This window comes from Xenopus tropicalis, chromosome 2 (assembly GCF_000004195.4).
Source record: "Xenopus tropicalis strain Nigerian chromosome 2, UCB_Xtro_10.0, whole genome shotgun sequence".
In the NCBI taxonomy this organism is placed as follows: Eukaryota; Metazoa; Chordata; class Amphibia; order Anura; family Pipidae; genus Xenopus; species Xenopus tropicalis.
This window is the reverse complement of record NC_030678.2, coordinates 142418397-142437505: the sequence shown is the minus strand read 5'-3', so window position 1 is coordinate 142437505 and position 19109 is coordinate 142418397. Positions and strand designations below refer to the sequence as shown.

The window sequence follows — 19109 nt, the reverse complement described above, 5'->3', positions numbered from 1 at the left end:
TGAAATAGTCTTCGCGAGTTAAATAACGCATGCGATATCGCACATAAAATAGTGCAAGTATGCTTATAGGTAATTGTGCGAAAAGTCGCGAAAATTAAGACGCGATAAAATTTTTACCGCACGCTAAAAATAGCGCACGTTATTTCGCACTTTAGTGAATCGGCCCCTATATGTTTAACTTCTTTGTTAAAGACTGGGGCCTAAAGTGTGATGATCGGCAGTTGGGGCCCTAGCTAATGTAGTTTCCTCATGGGGGAGATGAGTAAGTTCCCGAGAGAGAGCTTGTTTTCCCAGAAACCATTTTGGGGCCCTGCATTTTCTGCTGGAACCTCAGAATAAAACAATTGAGTTCACAACAGTAGCAAATGCTTTGTTTATACCTGGACTATTCCTGGCAAGGAAGATTCACCAACATTGACTAGAAGATCCAAATAGATGCACCCTCTTAGGAAAAAACAGTGCCTATATCAGTAAGGTCACAAAACAGTGGGCATCTTAGTTAAGGACAAAATCCAGAAACAACTGTTGGCACCAGGAAGGCTAATTATGTATAGCATTCAGGAGATGTCTGGCCCAAATTCGAGGTTGAATTATTTTTTTTTAGCTAAAACTCCCAATATTTGAATTATGGTTAAAAAACTTTAATGTTCGATATTCATTAAAGGAACAGTAACACCAAAAACTGTATATATTTCAAACAAATCTAACTATAACGTACTGCTGCCCTGCACTGGTAAAAGTTTTGTGTTTGCTTCAGAAACATTACTAGAGTTTATATAAACCCTGGTGTGTAGCCATGGGGGCAGCCATTCTAAAGAAGAAAAGGCACAGGTTACATAGCAGCTAACAGATAAACCCTGTAGAATACAATGGTGTCTTATCTGTTAGCTGCTATGTAACCTGTGCCTTTTCTCCTTTTTTCCAGCTTGAATGGCTGCCCCCGTGGCTACACAGCAGCTTATTTATATAAACTATAGTAGTCTTTCTGAGGCAAACACACCAGTTTTACCAGTGCAGGGCAACAGTACATTATATTTCAATTACTTTAAAACACTTTCATTTTTTGGTGTTACTGTTCCTTTAAGTGCAAAAAATCCAAAAACTCGATTGTGAAACTTCAGAATGTAAAAGCTGGCAAGGTAATGTACAGTTGATGGTAGTTGACTTAAAGTCAATATTAAAGTCATTTTTTTCTATTCCAGATTTTCAAGTTTAAGCTTAATTTAAGGTATTCATGGTTTTATTATCCGTATAACCAAATATTCAAGTTTTTTTAAATGCTTGTTTATTCAAAGTAAAAAAAACTCTCAAATTTACATACTCGAACAATGATAAGCCATAAGTGTGAGTTGCACTGGAAATACACTGAAGAGTATTGCAATATAGCTAATTTGTACCAGTATATTTTGGATGATTGATGGATCAAATATCTCAAAGACAGCAAAGGAAATTCATTTGAATCCATTTTTAAACAAGTTTAATCTCTTAGCCCCACCCCCTTTCTAATGTAAGGAACGTTAGCAATTTCTCTATCCATAACTTATCGTGATCTGGGGAGTTACTGCAATGGCAGTGGAAATAACTCAGCACACAAAATACTATTTACATAGCAAATAAGAAGGAACTGTTCCTCTGCACAGCAGGTGGTATTAAACTTTCCACAAATAGTTTTAAAGAACCGCTAAAATTGTTCTGTTGAATTGTAATCACAATGCGGGAATAGTTCTGCTGCCGCAGTTTATGGAATGACTCTGATCCGCCTAAAAGAAAACCTATTTCCAATTAGTGTGTTATGCTGCTTTGTTGTGTAACGTATGGTTCCTTTTCTAGACTGTTGCTTTAGTTGTCACATTGACTGTGGGTCGGTGTATAAAGGGAACTGCACTTACGTAATTTCATTCATTTATCAGCTGAACTCTATTCTCTGACTGGTAGAAACTGAATTTTCGCTAAGGCCCGCCCACAGAAATATTTGGTTCTAACGCCAACCGATAAAGCTATTCTAATTAATTAAATTATACCCTGCCCCAAACATCCACGTTGTTCTTTGTTTACAGAGCAGAAAACCTTTTCCAACACCCGAGCTTACATGGTAGCCAGCCCTGCTCTTCAGCGCTGATATTTGGTTATGCAGTTTAATTCTCCTACATGCAAAACTTACAAGTAATAAAATCAGGGAGCTTAAGTGTTGCCATAATGCACATACCAATTGCAGTGATGGTGAACTTCAGTTTCCATATTTCTTTGGTTTCAAATGTACACTGAGGGGCGTATTTATTATGCTGTGTAAAACTAATTCGCCGAAAAAAGGAGTAAAAAGCTGTGTAAAATAAATGGAAAAGATCGCCTTCTGAACGCCGGATATTACGCCGTTATTTTCCATAAGTTCCGGTGGAAGAAAAAAACGCGTAAAAAAATTACGCCATTTTACACCGGTTTTACGCCGTTTTACACAGCGAAGCCTGGCGATGTGTGGCAAATTTTCTCGCCGTTTTTTACAAAGCATAATAAATATGCCCCTGAACCCCTAGATTTTAAGCAAGCAAGTAGGGCCCTCTGATCCTATTATTACTCTGTATACCTTTGTTAAATTATTGTAAGATCCCTGTTAGTTAGAATTTAATATAATTTAATATAAAGCAATGAGTAATTTGCTGGTGCTATATAAATAAATGATGATGATAATTATGGGTTCAGAAAATGAGAATAGACATTATTCAACAGACATTTTATTGTTGCCAGCAGTGTCGGACCCCAGGGGCCCACCAGTTTTGGGCATGGAGGTGTATGTTAAAGGAGAATGCAAGTCAAAATGCTGCCCAATAGTCCTCCTATTGTTTAGTAAAAACACCACACTTTTGGCTCACCTAATCCAATATTTACTCAGTCACACTTACTTCACATTTTCTAGAACAGGCAGCCATCTCTAAAAAGGTATTCTCCCTTCCTTTCCCTCCTTGCTTCATACTGCACATGTGTTTCATTCCCTCCCCTCTGCCAGATCCGCTTCTGATTGGCTGGTGGGCATGTGTAGCTCAGAACAGGAGACAGGATCAAGTTACACACATGCTCAGAGAATAGGAAGGCTGCCGCTGGCACCTACAGGAAGGGGAGAGAGATTTCAGTGATGTCACTGTAGGCTTCACACTGCTGTAGGCTGCCAGCACCATATCTCAGAGAAGCAAGCAGGGATCTGGGAATTTAGATATGCAGTAAGTACTTAAAAAGAATGCCTTTAGACTTACTTTTAATTTATATTAACCTTTCATTGTCCTTTAACAAAGTTACACAAATGCATTTATTATGGCTTGGCTCTTGTCAGGAAGTGCAATACCATATATATATATATACTCCCAAAACATATGGGGGCATATTTATTAAAGTACGACAGGTAGGAAATACAAAAAATTCATATTCGTATTTGACTCTGCATATTTTTTGCGACTTTTTTTGTATATTTTCGTACTTTGCGACAAAATTGTGACTTTCCTTGGGCCACGTTTGAGCTGCAGAGTGCCATTGAGCCCTATTGGAGACTTTCCTTAGGCCGGGTTGGAGCTGCAGAGTGCCATTGAGCCCTATGGGAGACTTTCCTTAGGCCGGGTTGGAGCTGCAGAGTGCCATTGAGCCCTATGGGAGACTTTCCTTAGGCCGGGTTGGAGCTGCAGAGTGCCATTGAGTCCTATGGGAGACTTTCCTTGGGCCGGGTTGGAGCTGCAGAGTGCCATTGAGCCCTATGGGAGACTTTCCTTGGGCCGGGTTGGAGCTGCAGAGTGCCATTGAGCCCTATGGGAGACTTTCCTTAGGCCGGGTTGGAGCTGCAGAGTGCCATTGAGCCCTATGGGAGACTTTCCTTGGGCCGGGTTGGAGCTGCAGAGTGCCATTGAGCCCTATGGGAGGCTTCCCAGATAGCAAAAATCATGTGGTCCAGATCTGGCCCAGACCCATCGTAAGTTCTGGGCCAGATTCGCGCAACTGACTTGGGCCGATGTCTTTTGGCACAACGGGCCAATACTGGCATAGATCCGATTGTACTTATCCGGACCAGCACTGAGCCGGCTCCGGGCCAGATGTGGATTCCTTTATGATGATCTGGCTCAAATGTGGACCAGATCTGGTCCAGCTCTGTTCTGGTTTTGGTCCCATACCAGCCCCAGATGTGGGCCAGAAGTGTGGAATAGATGTGGGCCAGATGTGGATTCCTTTATGATGATCTGGCTCAAATGTGGACCAGATCTGGTCCAGCTCTGTTCTGGTTTTGGTCCCATACCAGCCCCAGATGTGGGCCAGAAGTGTGGAATAGATGTGGGCCAGATGTGGATTCCTTTATGATGATCTGGCTCAAATGTGGACCAGATCTGGTCCAGCTCTGTTCTGGTTTTGGTCCCATACCAGCCCCAGATGTGGGCCAGAAGTGTGGAATAGATGTGGGCCAGATGTGGTTCACATTTGCGCCAAATCATCATAGTATCTGGCCTGGAGTTCGCTCAGCTGACTCAGATCTGGCCCAAGACTATGTTGTCTAGAATTTCAAGCATTTATTATCTAAAATATCTTTTTTGTCTTTTGCTACTTATTTTTTTATATAAACAAATACTGTATTAAAATGCCTTCTGATCATCTAATGTTAATTCTAACACAACAGCCACTACTTTACTATAAACATACATAAACAATTACACAGAGCAGATTTGACCTTACTTTCTACCTAACACAGTTTTTTACTTACTGTGCTTCCATAATATTCACCAAGCTTAAATCAGTGCTACACAATAAGAAAAACCTAATTATTACCACATAGTTGTAATGCAACACTTCCTGAAATTTAAGTCAACTGAGATCTAATTTCAATTTAAGTTGCTAGTCACAAACATTATTTACCAATATTTTCTCCATGTTTTGAGCCTTGTTATGCTTTTACTAACAAAGACGGTAGGGGAGTGACAGGATAAGGAATAACATCCAATAAAGTCAGTGGTCACAAGCAGTTCTTGGACTACTGTTTAAGTATTGTTTTTCTGTTTCTGTTTCAAAGTAAAGTAAATTGACAGTATATTTATGCTAATAAAAGAAAAACAAACACTGATCTTTACAACACTGTTGACAAAAATAGTTATTGTGCAAAGTGTAAATAAAAAACAAATAAAACAGTACAAGAACAATGCAAATAAATTTATTTATTTATTTACTATTTTTTTTAACTGTGCAACTACAGGAGTTGGTCCCCTGTGTCCAAACAATGTGGTCAGAACAAAACAGAGAATACTAATAACAGATTTATCCCAATGAACAAAAACACAATCCGATAGAGCAGTCAAACAATTTAATTCCCATGGGCCATCTGAAAAAAAACAAAAAAAACACACCAATAAGAAAGCTGTTATTTTTCCACTAAAGCAGTGTTATGAGACAGACTATGGATAAACTGCAAATTAACTTATAACTTATTTTACTGATTAAGTTATCTTACAAATTCTAGTACAAAAAATATTTTCATTTATTTATTAATTTTTTATCTATAAATCAATGGCTGTTTAATAATGTTTGAGTTTTTTTGCATTAAATAAAAGTTGAAATTTATTTTTATCATGAAGTCAACCTCTATTACTGACTTGTTATCCTAATGAAAAAATGTAACTGCCACTATGCTTCTTGGATCTGAATTTACCTCAGTTAACGCCTCTTTGACTCTTGAACGCTCTTTCCGGCCACCGCCACGGTCAGGAGCAAGATTGAACCAACGGATGGCATAAGAATCTATCTCACTGTCTGCTGCATTGGTCGAAGACTGGTTCTTTCTTACAGCCCCTGGTAAAAAGAAAAATAAGACTCTTTAACTTCACCCAGATCCAAATAACCAGGCCACGGTATTAGAAGCAGCAGTGGTCTCCTCATTTGAAGCATTGGCAAACCAAATATATAGAGGGATACCGTCCATACACCCCTTAACCCCACCCATGAAATCCCATGAATCCAGGTCTTTTCTAGAACGGTAAAAGTAATACACAAAAAAGCAAATAGCTGGTCCAAGTGGACACCACTCTGGGGCAATAACACCCTTACGCAATTCAGGACCTTCCCAGATGCTAACCTTTGGGCTGCTGCAGGGGTAAAGCACCTACATGATGTGGTGGAAGCAGGAGGTATCAAGCAATACGCTCAATTAAAGGAGGAATTTAACCTGCAGAACCACATGCTCTTCAGGTACCTCCAGCTGAAACATGCGTTCCAGATACAGTTCCCCAGGGAGCCCCCCAATATTACTGAAAGTACCCTTGAACGATACCTACACAGACCTAATCTGCTCAAACCCCTCAGCTGGTTCAATGCCATACTATTGCAGGGGAGCTTTGACTCAGTAAATCATATTAGGCTGAAATGGGCCCAGGACTTTCCCCAGCTAGATAATGATGTCTGGAAAGATATACTAGAACAAATAACTGAAAATAATACAGCAACAAGGGACCGCTACATACAGGTCAAATTCCTTAACAGAGTGTACCTAACCCCCCACAGGCTGGCACGCATATACCAGGGATACCCAGATGTGTGTAAAATGTAATGTAGATCAGGGCAATTACATCCATGTATTCTGGGAGTGTCCTAATCCAGCAGTACAGGACCACCATACTCACCTTATGGCTCACCATATGGGCTCCTTGCTGGGACTCCCGAATATCAGGACACCTGAATTTTGCCTATTGGGCCATACGGAAGGTCTTACTTTGCCCTCAGGGGACAGGATATGTCTGCAGCAACTCCTACATTATGCCAAGAAAGCTATTTTGCTGACATGAAAAAATACGGAACCGCCAACCCTGGGATTTTGGATAAAGCTGGTGGATGACACACTCCCAAGACAGAAACTTACCTACCTGGCCCGAGGATGCCCGGCCAAGTTCGACAAAATATGGAGCTGCTGGCTGACAGTACGAACGAATAGCATAACCCACTAATACCTCAACAAACCCTAGACAAGTAGCTAGGCACCGTTACAAATGAAACTTCTTCAAATGTAAACGCCCACCACTGAGTATTACCATGTATGAGTACCTTCTTTCTTTCCTATTTTCTTTCACTTCCTCCTTTACTATTCTCTTTTTGTTCCAAAATTAATAAAGAAAAACTTTCAAAAAAGAATCTTTAACTTCCACAGAATAATAAGCTCCATAATAATGGCATAGTAACTTTATTGTTTAGGTTTTAAAGATGTATCTAATACTCAACTTCTTGGTATTACTCAATACTTACTGATCAACAAACTTCTTGTGAGCATTTCCTTAAAGCACTTCTTCCCATTGACTCCTTTCCAGTTTATTTGTTTGGCTACTGCATCTGAGTAAAGCCTTGAAAGTATGTTCCATGTCACTCTTTTGGTGTTTTGACCTCCAACAGCACCCAGAGCAGATATCTGAAAAGACAAAAATATATTATATTGTCTGCTCTAATCAAAACGAAAAATTTTTATATAATGTAGAGAACAGCATATTCCAGGGGCCGTTTTACGGTGAGGACCCTCTCTGACTACAAAAGTAGAGAGAGACATTAGTAAAGTCAAGACGCTTTTATTGTCATTACAACCACATATAGCTGACGCAGTACACAGTGAAATGAAACGTTCCTAAAGGACCCTGATGCTACATACTGTAGACAACATAATTCAGGTCCAGGATCCAATTACAGAGGGAGGTGTTCAGGGCCGGCAGGCTCAATTACTCAATCTGGTGCTGTGGAATGATTGTACTGGATGCTGAACTGAAGTCTATGAACAGCATTCATGTATGTCCAGGTGTGTAAGGGCCAGATGGAAGGTTGTGGCATCATCCATGGAGCAGTTAGGATGATATTCAAACTGCAAGGGGTTCAATGAGCGTGATAGCTGTGTTTTGATTTGTTTCCTGATGAGTCTCTCAAAACACTTCTTCACAGTGGGTGTGAGAGCAAAAGGACGTTAGTAATTGAAGCAGGAAACTGTAGACATCTTCAGCGCAGGGACAACGGTCATTGTCTTGAGGCATGTAGGAACAACAGCGCTGCTCAGGAAAATGTTAAAGATGCTAGCTGTTCTGCACATTCCGTGAACGCTCTGCCAGGAATGTTGTCTGGTCCAGCAGATTTCCATGGGTTAACTCTGCATAGAGTTTGCTTAATGTTTCTTAATGGACAGACTGAGCACCTGATCACTGGAGGGAGGGATGGTCTTGATCACGTTGTTCTCTACCATGAACCGAATGAGTACCAAACTTTATATTAATTGGTGCCCTGTATCTAACACTCTCACCTTAAATAATATGTAACCAAAACTAAGAATTAATATTAATATTTGAGGCCAGTATCACTACAACAGGCACAGAACCACTTGAGATAACGTAGGTACAACAACCATAAAGTAGCTTTAGATAATGGGAAAAAACATACCATGTTTTGTTTAGCTTGTGAATTTCTTGAGTCTTTAAGCCATTCCTCAAACTCCTCAACTTCAGGCACAGTGGTCAGGGGGATACTGATGTCTTTAGGCATTTCAGCCACAGGAGCCTCTGTCCCCAGTCTTGCAGCAAGATTGTTCACAGCAGCAGCAATCGCCGTTTGCTGTTCCTTCACATAATCCAATAAAGTTAGGATGTGCAGCTGAGCAGCTACAATAAAGGAAAGATTGAAAGTTTTCTTATTATATATCATTTTGAAAAACTGGATGTTTGAAATAAAAAAAAAAAAAAAAAAAAAAAAGATTTTACCAGAGCATGGAATTGGTCCAGTGCCTGTCTTCCCCAGTCTAAATGTGGGCCTAAAGAAATGCTCATCTGGCAGAGGCGTGGCAGAGATCTGGCCCATAGAGCTTGATGGTGTGTGAGAGACACGTGTTGCAACTTGAGGCCCTGAGCATGGGGAGAGTCATTATTTTTAGCTCACTGACTGTTGATCAAAGATGGCATGCAAAGAATTATTAAAAAATATACTATATATATATATATATATATATATATATTAATTATTATAAAAAAATACCTGAGCAAAAATCATCTTGAAAATGCATCGTATCAAAATGGCCAACAGAGGAGTGGGGCAGAGGACTGGAAGGCATGCAAGATGTACTTAAGGGGGCAGGTGGTGCTGCTGTGAAACATAGGTATGTCAATAACATATTTTTAAGTGAATAACAACAAATTATGAAAAATTTACTATTATAATAATAAATCCTTTATGTTTATAGTTTCTATTAATTATGTGCACTTACAACGAACAATGTTCAGCCAAGATCTGTCAGATTCACTCAGCACATAAAAACATTAACTTTACAGTTACATTAACTGCATCAGATCCAGACAAGTACCTTGACTTAAGATAAAATTTGCCACGGCTTGACTGTATATACATGTTCAGTTGTAACATTAACATAACAGTATTAAAAAACTATTCAACAAAAATACAAGAATATACCAGTAAAATAAGATTCCGTCTGCCTCTGGTCTAGGAGAGGTCTAGCAGTAGTCTGGCAAGCTTCATTGTCAGGAGTAGGGGGAGGAATAGGTGGTACTGGACAAGGGAGGACATTGTGGCATCTCCTCTTTATAGCCATCTCTGGCTCACTGTCAGAGTCTGTATCGCCAAAGATTTGCCTAACAAACAAAACAAACACCAACTAATCATAATGTTTGGCAGGGTTAAAAACTTAAAGCAATTTGTTAAAGATTAAAACCTAAAAACACTCAAAATACATAAAAAGACACACAAAATATTAAATTAACCTACACTATGGAATCTATAGTATGGCTTGTATCAATTGACCCTTTATAGTACTGCAAAATATCCAAACAGTCCATTGCTTCCTTTGGCAATTATAGCAAATTACTTCAAAGCAAAAAAAGAGAAGTTTACACTACCTAGCCTTTAAGCTCTATAGTTAAATATTTCTAAACGTATTTTAAATGGTATATAGTAGTAGTGGAGTAATAGTCTCAGAATATGAAACCTTGGCTTAATTTTTCTCTTCCTAATCACTTCTTCCTCCTCATCTGTTTGTAATTCAGAGGTATTGCAGGTCAGCAAGGCCCTCAGTTTCTGTCTTGCTTTAAGGTAATCACCTGATCAGAATTCACAAAAAATAAATAAAATTAATTAAATAAATACCCTCACTTCTACAATCTCAAATTGAATCTGCAATCCGTCTGTGCCTGTCGCCCATCTGACCCGCATCCGACACATAAATATTACTCCACCTGTTATAGTACATCAAATATTAGCTGTTCATTTAAATTTTCTGTGAAAATCATCAGAACTACCATGCTCAGGGATCATCCGATCATCTCAATCGGAATGCAGTTTATGCATGGAGCGCTCTTCTAACAATCTGATCTGAATCATGTGTGTTAGTGAGGACTAGAATTGAGAACCACTGATCTAAAGTGGTTTGGCTGTTGTTCTAGACCCACTATTAAGTACTGACTGTTAAATTTGTGTAAATTAATGTGTACAATATAGAAATTTGAAACCATTAATAATTGAAATTAAAAAATTTTTAAGTTTAGTTCACAGAAATTACAAATAAATTTCATTTTATTTCTAAAGCAGATTCTTACCTGTTCTTGAATGGACTCGAACATCATATTTTTTCCAGTCTGCTCCTGGCTCTTCACATTTTTGAACAGCTCGGTTTATGCGTTCGTCGCTTCTATAGTTTGGCCACCAAGTGACACCATCTTCAAGCCATGATTCAGATATAATGTTAACAGTGTTTGTTTCTATAAATTCCACAACCAAAAACATCTGAAAAAGAAGTTTTTGCAGAAAGTATTACATATTTTAAAAGACATACAACATTCCTTTAACATTTTCCTTCAATCCATGTACTAGCATTCTTTGATCATACTGTTATCACCAGCATAGATTGCCTTTTCCCTCAAACAATTAAAATTGACACAACATACAAGCACAGGTAACAACATATATAGTACCTCACAAAAATGAGTACACCTCTCACATTTTTGTAAATACTTTAATATACCTTTTCATGTGACAACACTTAAGAAATGCCACTCTGCTCCAATGTACAATAGTGAGTGTACAGCCTGTAAGAACAGTGCACATTTACTGTCCCCTCAAAATAACTCAACACACAGACATTAATGTCTAAACTGCTGGCAACAAAGTGAGTACACCCCTAAGTGGAAATGTCCAAAATTGGTCCCAATTAGCCATTTCCCTCCCTAGTCCCTAAATTTGGTGTTATTGCTCTCACACTCTCTCATACTGGTCACTGGAAGTTCAACATGGCTCCTCATGGCAAAGAACTCTCTGAGGATCTGAAAAAAACAATTGTTGCTCTACATAAAGATGGAAAAGGATATAAGTGCTAGAAAATAATGGTGAATGGTGGGACCAACGTGTCAAAATATTGACACGTTGGTCCCAATTTGGACATTTCCATTTGGGGTGTTGCCAGCGGTTTAGACATTAATGGCTGTGTGTTGGGTTATTTTGAGAGGACAGCAAATGTACACTGTTATACAGGCTGTACACTCTCTACTGTACACTGGAGCAGCGGCATTTCTTCAATGTTGTCACATGAAAAGATAGAATAAAATATTTACAAAAATTTCTGGTGTACTTTTTTTATACTGTACATGAAATGAAGTGTTACTGTCAATGCTTCATAAAATGTATTATAAAGCCATCAGTCATTTACCACTTACCCCAAGTTACCTGCTCCCCCCTTTTTCTTGTTAGTTGTTTTTCTTTTTAGTTTTATTAACATGTAAATAAGATAACTGACTCAATTTTGCTGTATTACACTTAATAATATATTTTGTTATTTCTCAAAAAATAAATTGTTCAAGTTAGAAATTTACCAGAGAAGAGTAAAAGCAAAAGAAAATTTACAAAGTAAACCTCATCAGAACTACCATGCTCTGGGATCATGGTCAGGGATCATCCGATCATGCATGGAGCGCTCTTCTATCGATCTGATCTGAATCGGGTGTGTTAGTGAGGACTAGAATTGAGAACCACTGATCTAAAGTGGTTTATTTGGAATACTCACATTTTCAAAATCCAGTATCCAGAAACCTTTGTGAAGTAAAGCAGTCTTTTGTCAGTTTTTGTCAGTCTTTTTCGTCATATTGTTCCTAACCCCATCCCTAACCTGAACTAGAGCTGTGTTCTATAAGCGGGTATGCAAGAGAGGCATGACAACAAATTTATCATTGTAAGGAAGGAGTACACACTTGTGAGAGATCTGTGATGCTTTGGCTACCCTTAATGGTCCTGTTGGCTCTGACACAATAAATACTCTAAGAAAATCCGAGCTCATTGGATAGTTGAAAAAATTTGCAATTTGTGTAAAAACTCTAAACACAACGTATATTTCCTTTACAGACTGAACAATGTTAAGAATAACACAAATGTCTTTGCCTATAGCAAAAACATTATCTCCTGTTGAAGCTTTCACTGACCAGTGTTCAGTCCTCAGCTCCCTGTACTGTGCTGTTGCTTGAAGGCCATCAGGAACAGGTCCAACATAATGTTGCATTCTTAAAGCTTTACAGGGCAACTCAGAACTACTGATTTTTTCAACCTCTGATAACCTTCTTATTATCTGCGCAAGAGGAAATTCTGGCTTTCTCACAAACTTCTTCAGTGTACGGAGGTAATTTTCATATGGAAAAGCTGAGATAGTGTCTAAAGAACCATGTAGTTTGGCATCAGCTGACAGGTGGACCAAGGCATGCACATTATACACTAAGGCATCTTTTCCATAAAGCTCCCCAACATGTTTTACAAATGCTGTAAGAAGCGTGTTTGCATAATTGTTAAACAAAGAATAAAGCTGCGGGCTAACAAGGATGCAAATACCTGTATAAATAACATAAAGTTGTTATATAAATTATGATCTAAATACGGTGCCAGAGCAACAGAACCAGTATACAACAGAAACTGTCTAAGTTCAGTAGCTTTCCAACGATCTAGTTCTCTCAAAGATCTTGGTTTCCTTACAAACTCAACTGGTATGTACGCACGCATCTGAGTCAGAGTTTGAGAAATGCGATCAACACAACCGGAGGACAAGCGAAATTTCAAAGGGCCCCTCAGCCAAACATTTAACAATTTACGTGTAACACCTAAACATGCAAGGTGCATGTAATCTATAGGAAATCTAGTCACCATGCCCACATCTAGACCAAAAAATCCATGTGGTCCATCATGATGATGGTCCTCGTCAACTTTGTCTGAAAATGATGAATCAGTCCGTAACACAAAATCATTCTGGGGGTATGTCATTCTGTGGTTAACATAAACTCCTGGCTGGCAACACTTATCACATCCATGATAACCATTGTGTGCCTTTACGTTTTTTACAAAAGCTCTAGCAGGGGTATCACATACAACAGAATCCAGTTCAAAGAAAACCTTTTTTTCTTTAAAATAGACTCCTTCCTGCAGCTGTTTTAACTCGTGGGTAAAGTCTTTCAAATATTCATCAGGGGCATTTGGTTTTTGGTACCACAGAAGAGCCCGATAACAACAGGTTCTTTCATTGGGGCATTTAACAAGAGTCCTAAAATGGGCCATAACTGTAAATTTGTGCTCTTAAACAATGGCAAGCCATCAATGTTTACTTGCAATTTAAAAGTAAAGCCATTTGGAAACTTTTCAATTAGTTTGGTTAGGGTGTTCCAGAGAGCTGTCAGGATACCTCTATAATGATAAAACCCACCACATTTTTGTTGAATTTTATATTCAGTTTTTGTTTTAAGGATGGTTCGGGCATCCTTTGGAAGTTCTGGGTGGTACACTCTCAACAAACTAAGGAGAGCTGATAGGGCAACTAAAGAAACACCAAACTGTACAGACCAGTTGGCTAAAGTTTCAACAAAGCTGACTGGCTCATCTGCAACCTCTGGTTCGGATTCAGAGTCAGGCTCTGAAACACACTGTCTTTCAGTCAATCCTCCAAAATCATCTGTGCAAATAGAATCTAAATGCTCGTCTGTCCGAGAGAGTCTTGAGTCACTGTCATTGGTTGTGGAATATGCATCAGCTTCGTAAGCTGTTGTAAAAGTTGGTTCTGGTTGTAAGTCTGCAATGTCATGCAGGCGTTTTTCAAGTGCAATGCGAGCCCTCCGTCTGACTCCAGAACTTGTTAAAGGTGGTTCCCTCCTTTTCATAGTCTCTAAATAAATATTAAGTGTGAACAAAAAAAATTCAGTGTTTCTTATTTCTTATTTTTAGCCTATTATTAACATATTTACTGGTAAATGGTTAAAATGATTGCGCCTCCGCGTAGGGACAGTAACCGGGGGACAGAGGTATTGCAAGTAGTTATAAAGGGTGAAGGAGCTGGAGTATGTAGATGGGAGCAGGGAGGAGGATATGTGGATGGAGTATGGACAGACAGCAGGGGGGGTTAAAGGAAGTGACTACCTTAGGGAGCACCATGCATACAATTAGAAGAAATGAAGTGCATTTTGCCATTATCAGGTGAGGTGTAGTCTTGTAGCGTCAGAGAATGGCAATGGTTCCTCAGTGCATTAATGAGTTGGTCTGCATTTGAGACAGTTCTTTAATTTCAAGCAGCAGTCTGTAGTGGCTCTCCTTGTAGGTCTCCTCTGATTAACTCCTTGTTAAACTCGTTCAGATCACTTGTAAACGAATCACTTTGGAACAAATCACCCTTGCAAATGCTCAACCCCCAGCAAATGCTCTCCCCTAAGAAAGTCTTAATAGGGAGAGGCAAAGCTGGGGAATCACAACTGATTGTAATTGATCAAGCAACAGGCTAATCACCCAGCTGTGTCAGAGGGGGGGAGTATAGCAAGAGTGAAGATGAACCCTGATATAAAGTGACTTACAGAGTTTATTTACAGAGGAGTTTTATGGGGGGTCATAAAATGTACAAAACTACAGAAAGAGCTAATAGTCTATAGATTTTGGCTAGTGCCAAAAATGAAAATTACCAGTAAAAACTGTACAAATGCAGACAACAAGGCCACAGAGTAGATGGAATGGAGGGCAGATATAGCAGATTTACCAGTAAAAACTGTACAAATGCAGACAAGGCCACAGAGTAGATGGAATGGAGGGCAGGTATAGCAGATTTACCAGTAAAAACTGTACAAATGCAGACAACAAGGCCACAGAGTAGATGGAATGGAGGGCAGATATAGCAGATTTACCAGTAAAAACTGTACAAATGCAGACAACAAGGCCACAGAGTAGATGGAATGGAGGGCAGATATAGCAGATTTACCAGTAAAAACTGTACAAATGCAGACAACAAGGCCACAGAGTAGATGGAATGGAGGGCAGATATAGCAGATTTACCAGTAAAAACTGTACAAATGCAGACAAGGCCACAGAGTAGATGGAATGGAGGGCAGATATAGCAGATTTACCAGTAAAAACTGTACAAATGCAGACAAGGCCACAGAGTAGATGGAATGGAGAGCAGGTATAGCAGATTTACCAGTAAAAACTGTACAAATGCAGACAACAAGGCCACAGAGTAGATGGAATGGAGGGCAGATATAGCAGATTTACCAGTAAAAACTGTACAAATGCAGACAAGGCCACAGAGTAGATGGAATGGAGGGCAGATATAGCAGATTTACCAGTAAAAACTGTACAAATGCAGACAAGGCCACAGAGTAGATGGAATGGAGTGCAGATATAGCAGATTTACCAGTAAAAACTGTACAAATGCAGACAAGGCCACAGAGTAGATGGAATGGAGGGCAGGTATAGCAGATTTACCAGTAAAAACTGTACAAATGCAGACAAGGCCACAGAGTAGATGGAATGGAGGGCAGGTATAGCAGATTTACCAGTAAAAACTGTACAAATGCAGACAACAAGGCCACAGAGTAGATGGAATGGAGGGCAGGTATAGCAGATTTACCAGTAAAAACTGTACAAATGCAGACAAGGCCACAGAGTAGATGGAATGGAGGGCAGGTATAGCAGATTTACCAGTAAAAACTGTACAAATGCAGACAACAAGGCCACAGAGTAGATGGAATGGAGGGCAGATATAGCAGATTTACCAGTAAAAACTGTACAAATGCAGACAAGGCCACAGAGTAGATGGAATGGAGTGCAGATATAGCAGATTTACCAGTAAAAACTGTACAAATGCAGACAAGGCCACAGAGTAGATGGAATGGAGGGCAGGTATAGCAGATTTACCAGTAAAAACTGTACAAATGCAGACAACAAGGCCACAGAGTAGATGGAATAGAGGGCAGATATAGCAGATTTACCAGTAAAAACTGTACAAATGCAGACAAGGCCACAGAGTAGATGGAATGGAGGGCAGGTATAGCAGATTTACCAGTAAAAACTGTACAAATGCAGACAACAAGGCCACAGAGTAGATGGAATAGAGGGCAGATATAGCAGATTTACCAGTAAAAACTGTACAAATGCAGACAAGGCCACAGAGTAGATGGAATGGAGGGCAGGTATAGCAGATTTACCAGTAAAAACTGTACAAATGCAGACAAGGCCACAGAGTAGATGGAATGGAGGGCAGGTATAGCAGATTTACCAGTAAAAACTGTACAAATGCAGACAACAAGGCCACAGAGTAGATGGAATGGAGGGCAGGTATAGCAGATTTACCAGTAAAAACTGTACAAATGCAGACAACAAGGCCACAGAGTAGATGGAATAGAGGGCAGATATAGCAGATTTACCAGTAAAAACTGTACAAATGCAGACAAGGCCACAGAGTAGATGGAATGGAGGGCAGGTATAGCAGATTTACCAGTAAAAACTGTACAAATGCAGACAAGGCCACAGAGTAGATGGAATGGAGGGCAGGTATAGCAGATTTACCAGTAAAAACTGTACAAATGCAGACAACAAGGCCACAGAGTAGATGGAATGGAGGGCAGGTATAGCAGATTTACCAGTAAAAACTGTACAAATGCAGACAACAAGGCCACAGAGTAGATGGAATGGAGGGCAGGTATAGCAGATTTACCAGTAAAAACTGTACAAATGCAGACAACAAGGCCACAGAGTAGATGGAAAGGAGGGCAGATATAGCAGATTTACCAGTAAAAACTGTACAAATGCAGACAAGGCCACAGAGTAGATGGAATGGAGGGCAGGTATAGCAGATTTACCAGTAAAAACTGTACAAATGCAGACAACAAGGCCACAGAGTAGATGGAAAGGAGGGCAGATATAGCAGATTTACCAGTAAAAACTGTACAAATGCAGACAAGGCCACAGAGTAGATGGAATGGAGTGCAGATATAGCAGATTTACCAGTAAAAACTGTACAAATGCAGACAAGGCCACAGAGTAGATGGAATGGAGTGCAGATATAGCAGATTTACCAGTAAAAACTGTACAAATGCAGACAAGGCCACAGAGTAGATGGAATGGAGGGCAGGTATAGCAGATTTACCAGTAAAAACTGTACAAATGCAGACAACAAGGCCACAGAGTAGATGGAATGGAGGGCAGATATAGCAGATTTACCAGTAAAAACTGTACAAATGCAGACAACAAGGCCACAGAGTAGATGGAATGGAGGGCAGATATAGCAGATTTACCAGTAAAAACTGTACAAATGCAGACAAGGCCACAGAGTAGATGGAATGGAGGGCAGATATAGCAGATTTACCAGTAAAAACTGTACAAATGCAGACAAGGCCACAGAGTAGATGGAATGGAGTGCAGATATAGCAGATTTACCAGTAAAAACTGTACAAATGCAGACAAGGCCACAGAGTAGATGGAATGGAGGGCAGGTATAGCAGATTTACCAGTAAAAACTGTACAAATGCAGACAAGGCCACAGAGTAGATGGAATGGAGGGCAGGTATAGCAGATTTACCAGTAAAAACTGTACAAATGCAGACAACAAGGCCACAGAGTAGATGGAATGGAGGGCAGGTATAGCAGATTTACCAGTAAAAACTGTACAAATGCAGACAAGGCCACAGAGTAGATGGAATGGAGGGCAGGTATAGCAGATTTACCAGTAAAAACTGTACAAATGCAGACAACAAGGCCACAGAGTAGATGGAATGGAGGGCAGATATAGCAGATTTACCAGTAAAAACTGTACAAATGCAGACAAGGCCACAGAGTAGATGGAATGGAGTGCAGATATAGCAGATTTACCAGTAAAAACTGTACAAATGCAGACAAGGCCACAGAGTAGATGGAATGGAGGGCAGGTATAGCAGATTTACCAGTAAAAACTGTACAAATGCAGACAACAAGGCCACAGAGTAGATGGAATGGAGGGCAGATATAGCAGATTTACCAGTAAAAACTGTACAAATGCAGACAAGGCCACAGAGTAGATGGAATGGAGGGCAGATATAGCAGATTTACCAGTAAAAACTGTACAAATGCAGACAACAAGGCCACAGAGTAGATGGAATAGAGGGCAGATATAGCAGATTTACCAGTAAAAACTGTACAAATGCAGACAAGGCCACAGAGTAGATGGAATGGAGGGCAGATATAGCAGATTTACCAGTAAAAACTGTACAAATGCAGACAACAAGGCCACAGAGTAGATGGAATGGAGGGCAGGTATAGCAGATTTACCAGTAAAAACTGTACAAATGCAGACAACAAGGCCACAGAGTAGATGGAATGGAGGGCAGGTATAGCAGATTTACCAGTAAAAACTGTACAAATGCAGACAACAAGGCCACAGAGTAGATGGAATGGAGGGCAGATATAGCAGATTTACCAGTAAAAACTGTACAAATGCAGACAACAAGGCCACAGAGTAGATGGAATGGAGGGCAGATATAGCAGATTTACCAGTAAAAACTGTACAAATGCAGACAACAAGGCCACAGAGTAGATGGAATGGAGGGCAGATATAGCAGATTTACCAGTAAAAACTGTACAAATGCAGACAACAAGGCCACAGAGTAGATGGAATGGAGGGCAGATATAGCAGATTTACCAGTAAAAACTGTACAAATGCAGACAACATTATAGTATATTATTAGTGTATGTGTGTTTTTGTGTGTATTTGGCACTTACTTGTGTAGTAGATCGTGGATCTGCAGGGAGACAGCAGCAGCAGCAGTCTGGCAGTGAGTAGGAGTGGCAGGAAGCAGGGGGCTGAGCAGAGG

General features: G+C 39.8%; 1 protein-coding gene across 1 annotated transcript; it reads right to left on the bottom strand.

The window, feature by feature from the left end:
- Positions 1 to 5157: 5157 nt before the first annotated feature.
- LOC116408884 lies at positions 5158 to 19053 on the bottom strand. The gene is made up of 10 exons (XM_031897185.1): positions 19018 to 19053; positions 10578 to 10764; positions 9971 to 10082; positions 9439 to 9617; positions 9007 to 9114; positions 8736 to 8876; positions 8419 to 8636; positions 7252 to 7411; positions 5669 to 5808; positions 5158 to 5341 (listed from the first exon to the last, which is right to left on the bottom strand). The coding sequence occupies exons 2-10, from the start codon at positions 10762 to 10764 to the stop codon at positions 5324 to 5326; spliced, it is 1263 nt and encodes a 420-aa protein (XP_031753045.1). The 5' UTR covers positions 19018 to 19053; the 3' UTR covers positions 5158 to 5323.
- Positions 19054 to 19109: the final 56 nt, after the last annotated feature.

Excerpts from the sequence above, each read along its gene's own strand:
- LOC116408884 (XM_031897185.1), bottom strand. The coding sequence starts at position 10,764 with ATGTTTTTGGTTGTGGAATTTATAGAAACAAACACTGTTAACATTATA. Across the intron at positions 9,618-9,970 it reads AAGAGAAAAATTAAGCCAAG|GCAAATCTTTGGCGATACAG; the intron begins GTTTCATATTCT and ends TTTGTTTGTTAG. Across the intron at positions 8,877-9,006 it reads TCAAGATGATTTTTGCTCAG|GGCCTCAAGTTGCAACACGT; the intron begins GTATTTTTTTAT and ends CCCCATGCTCAG.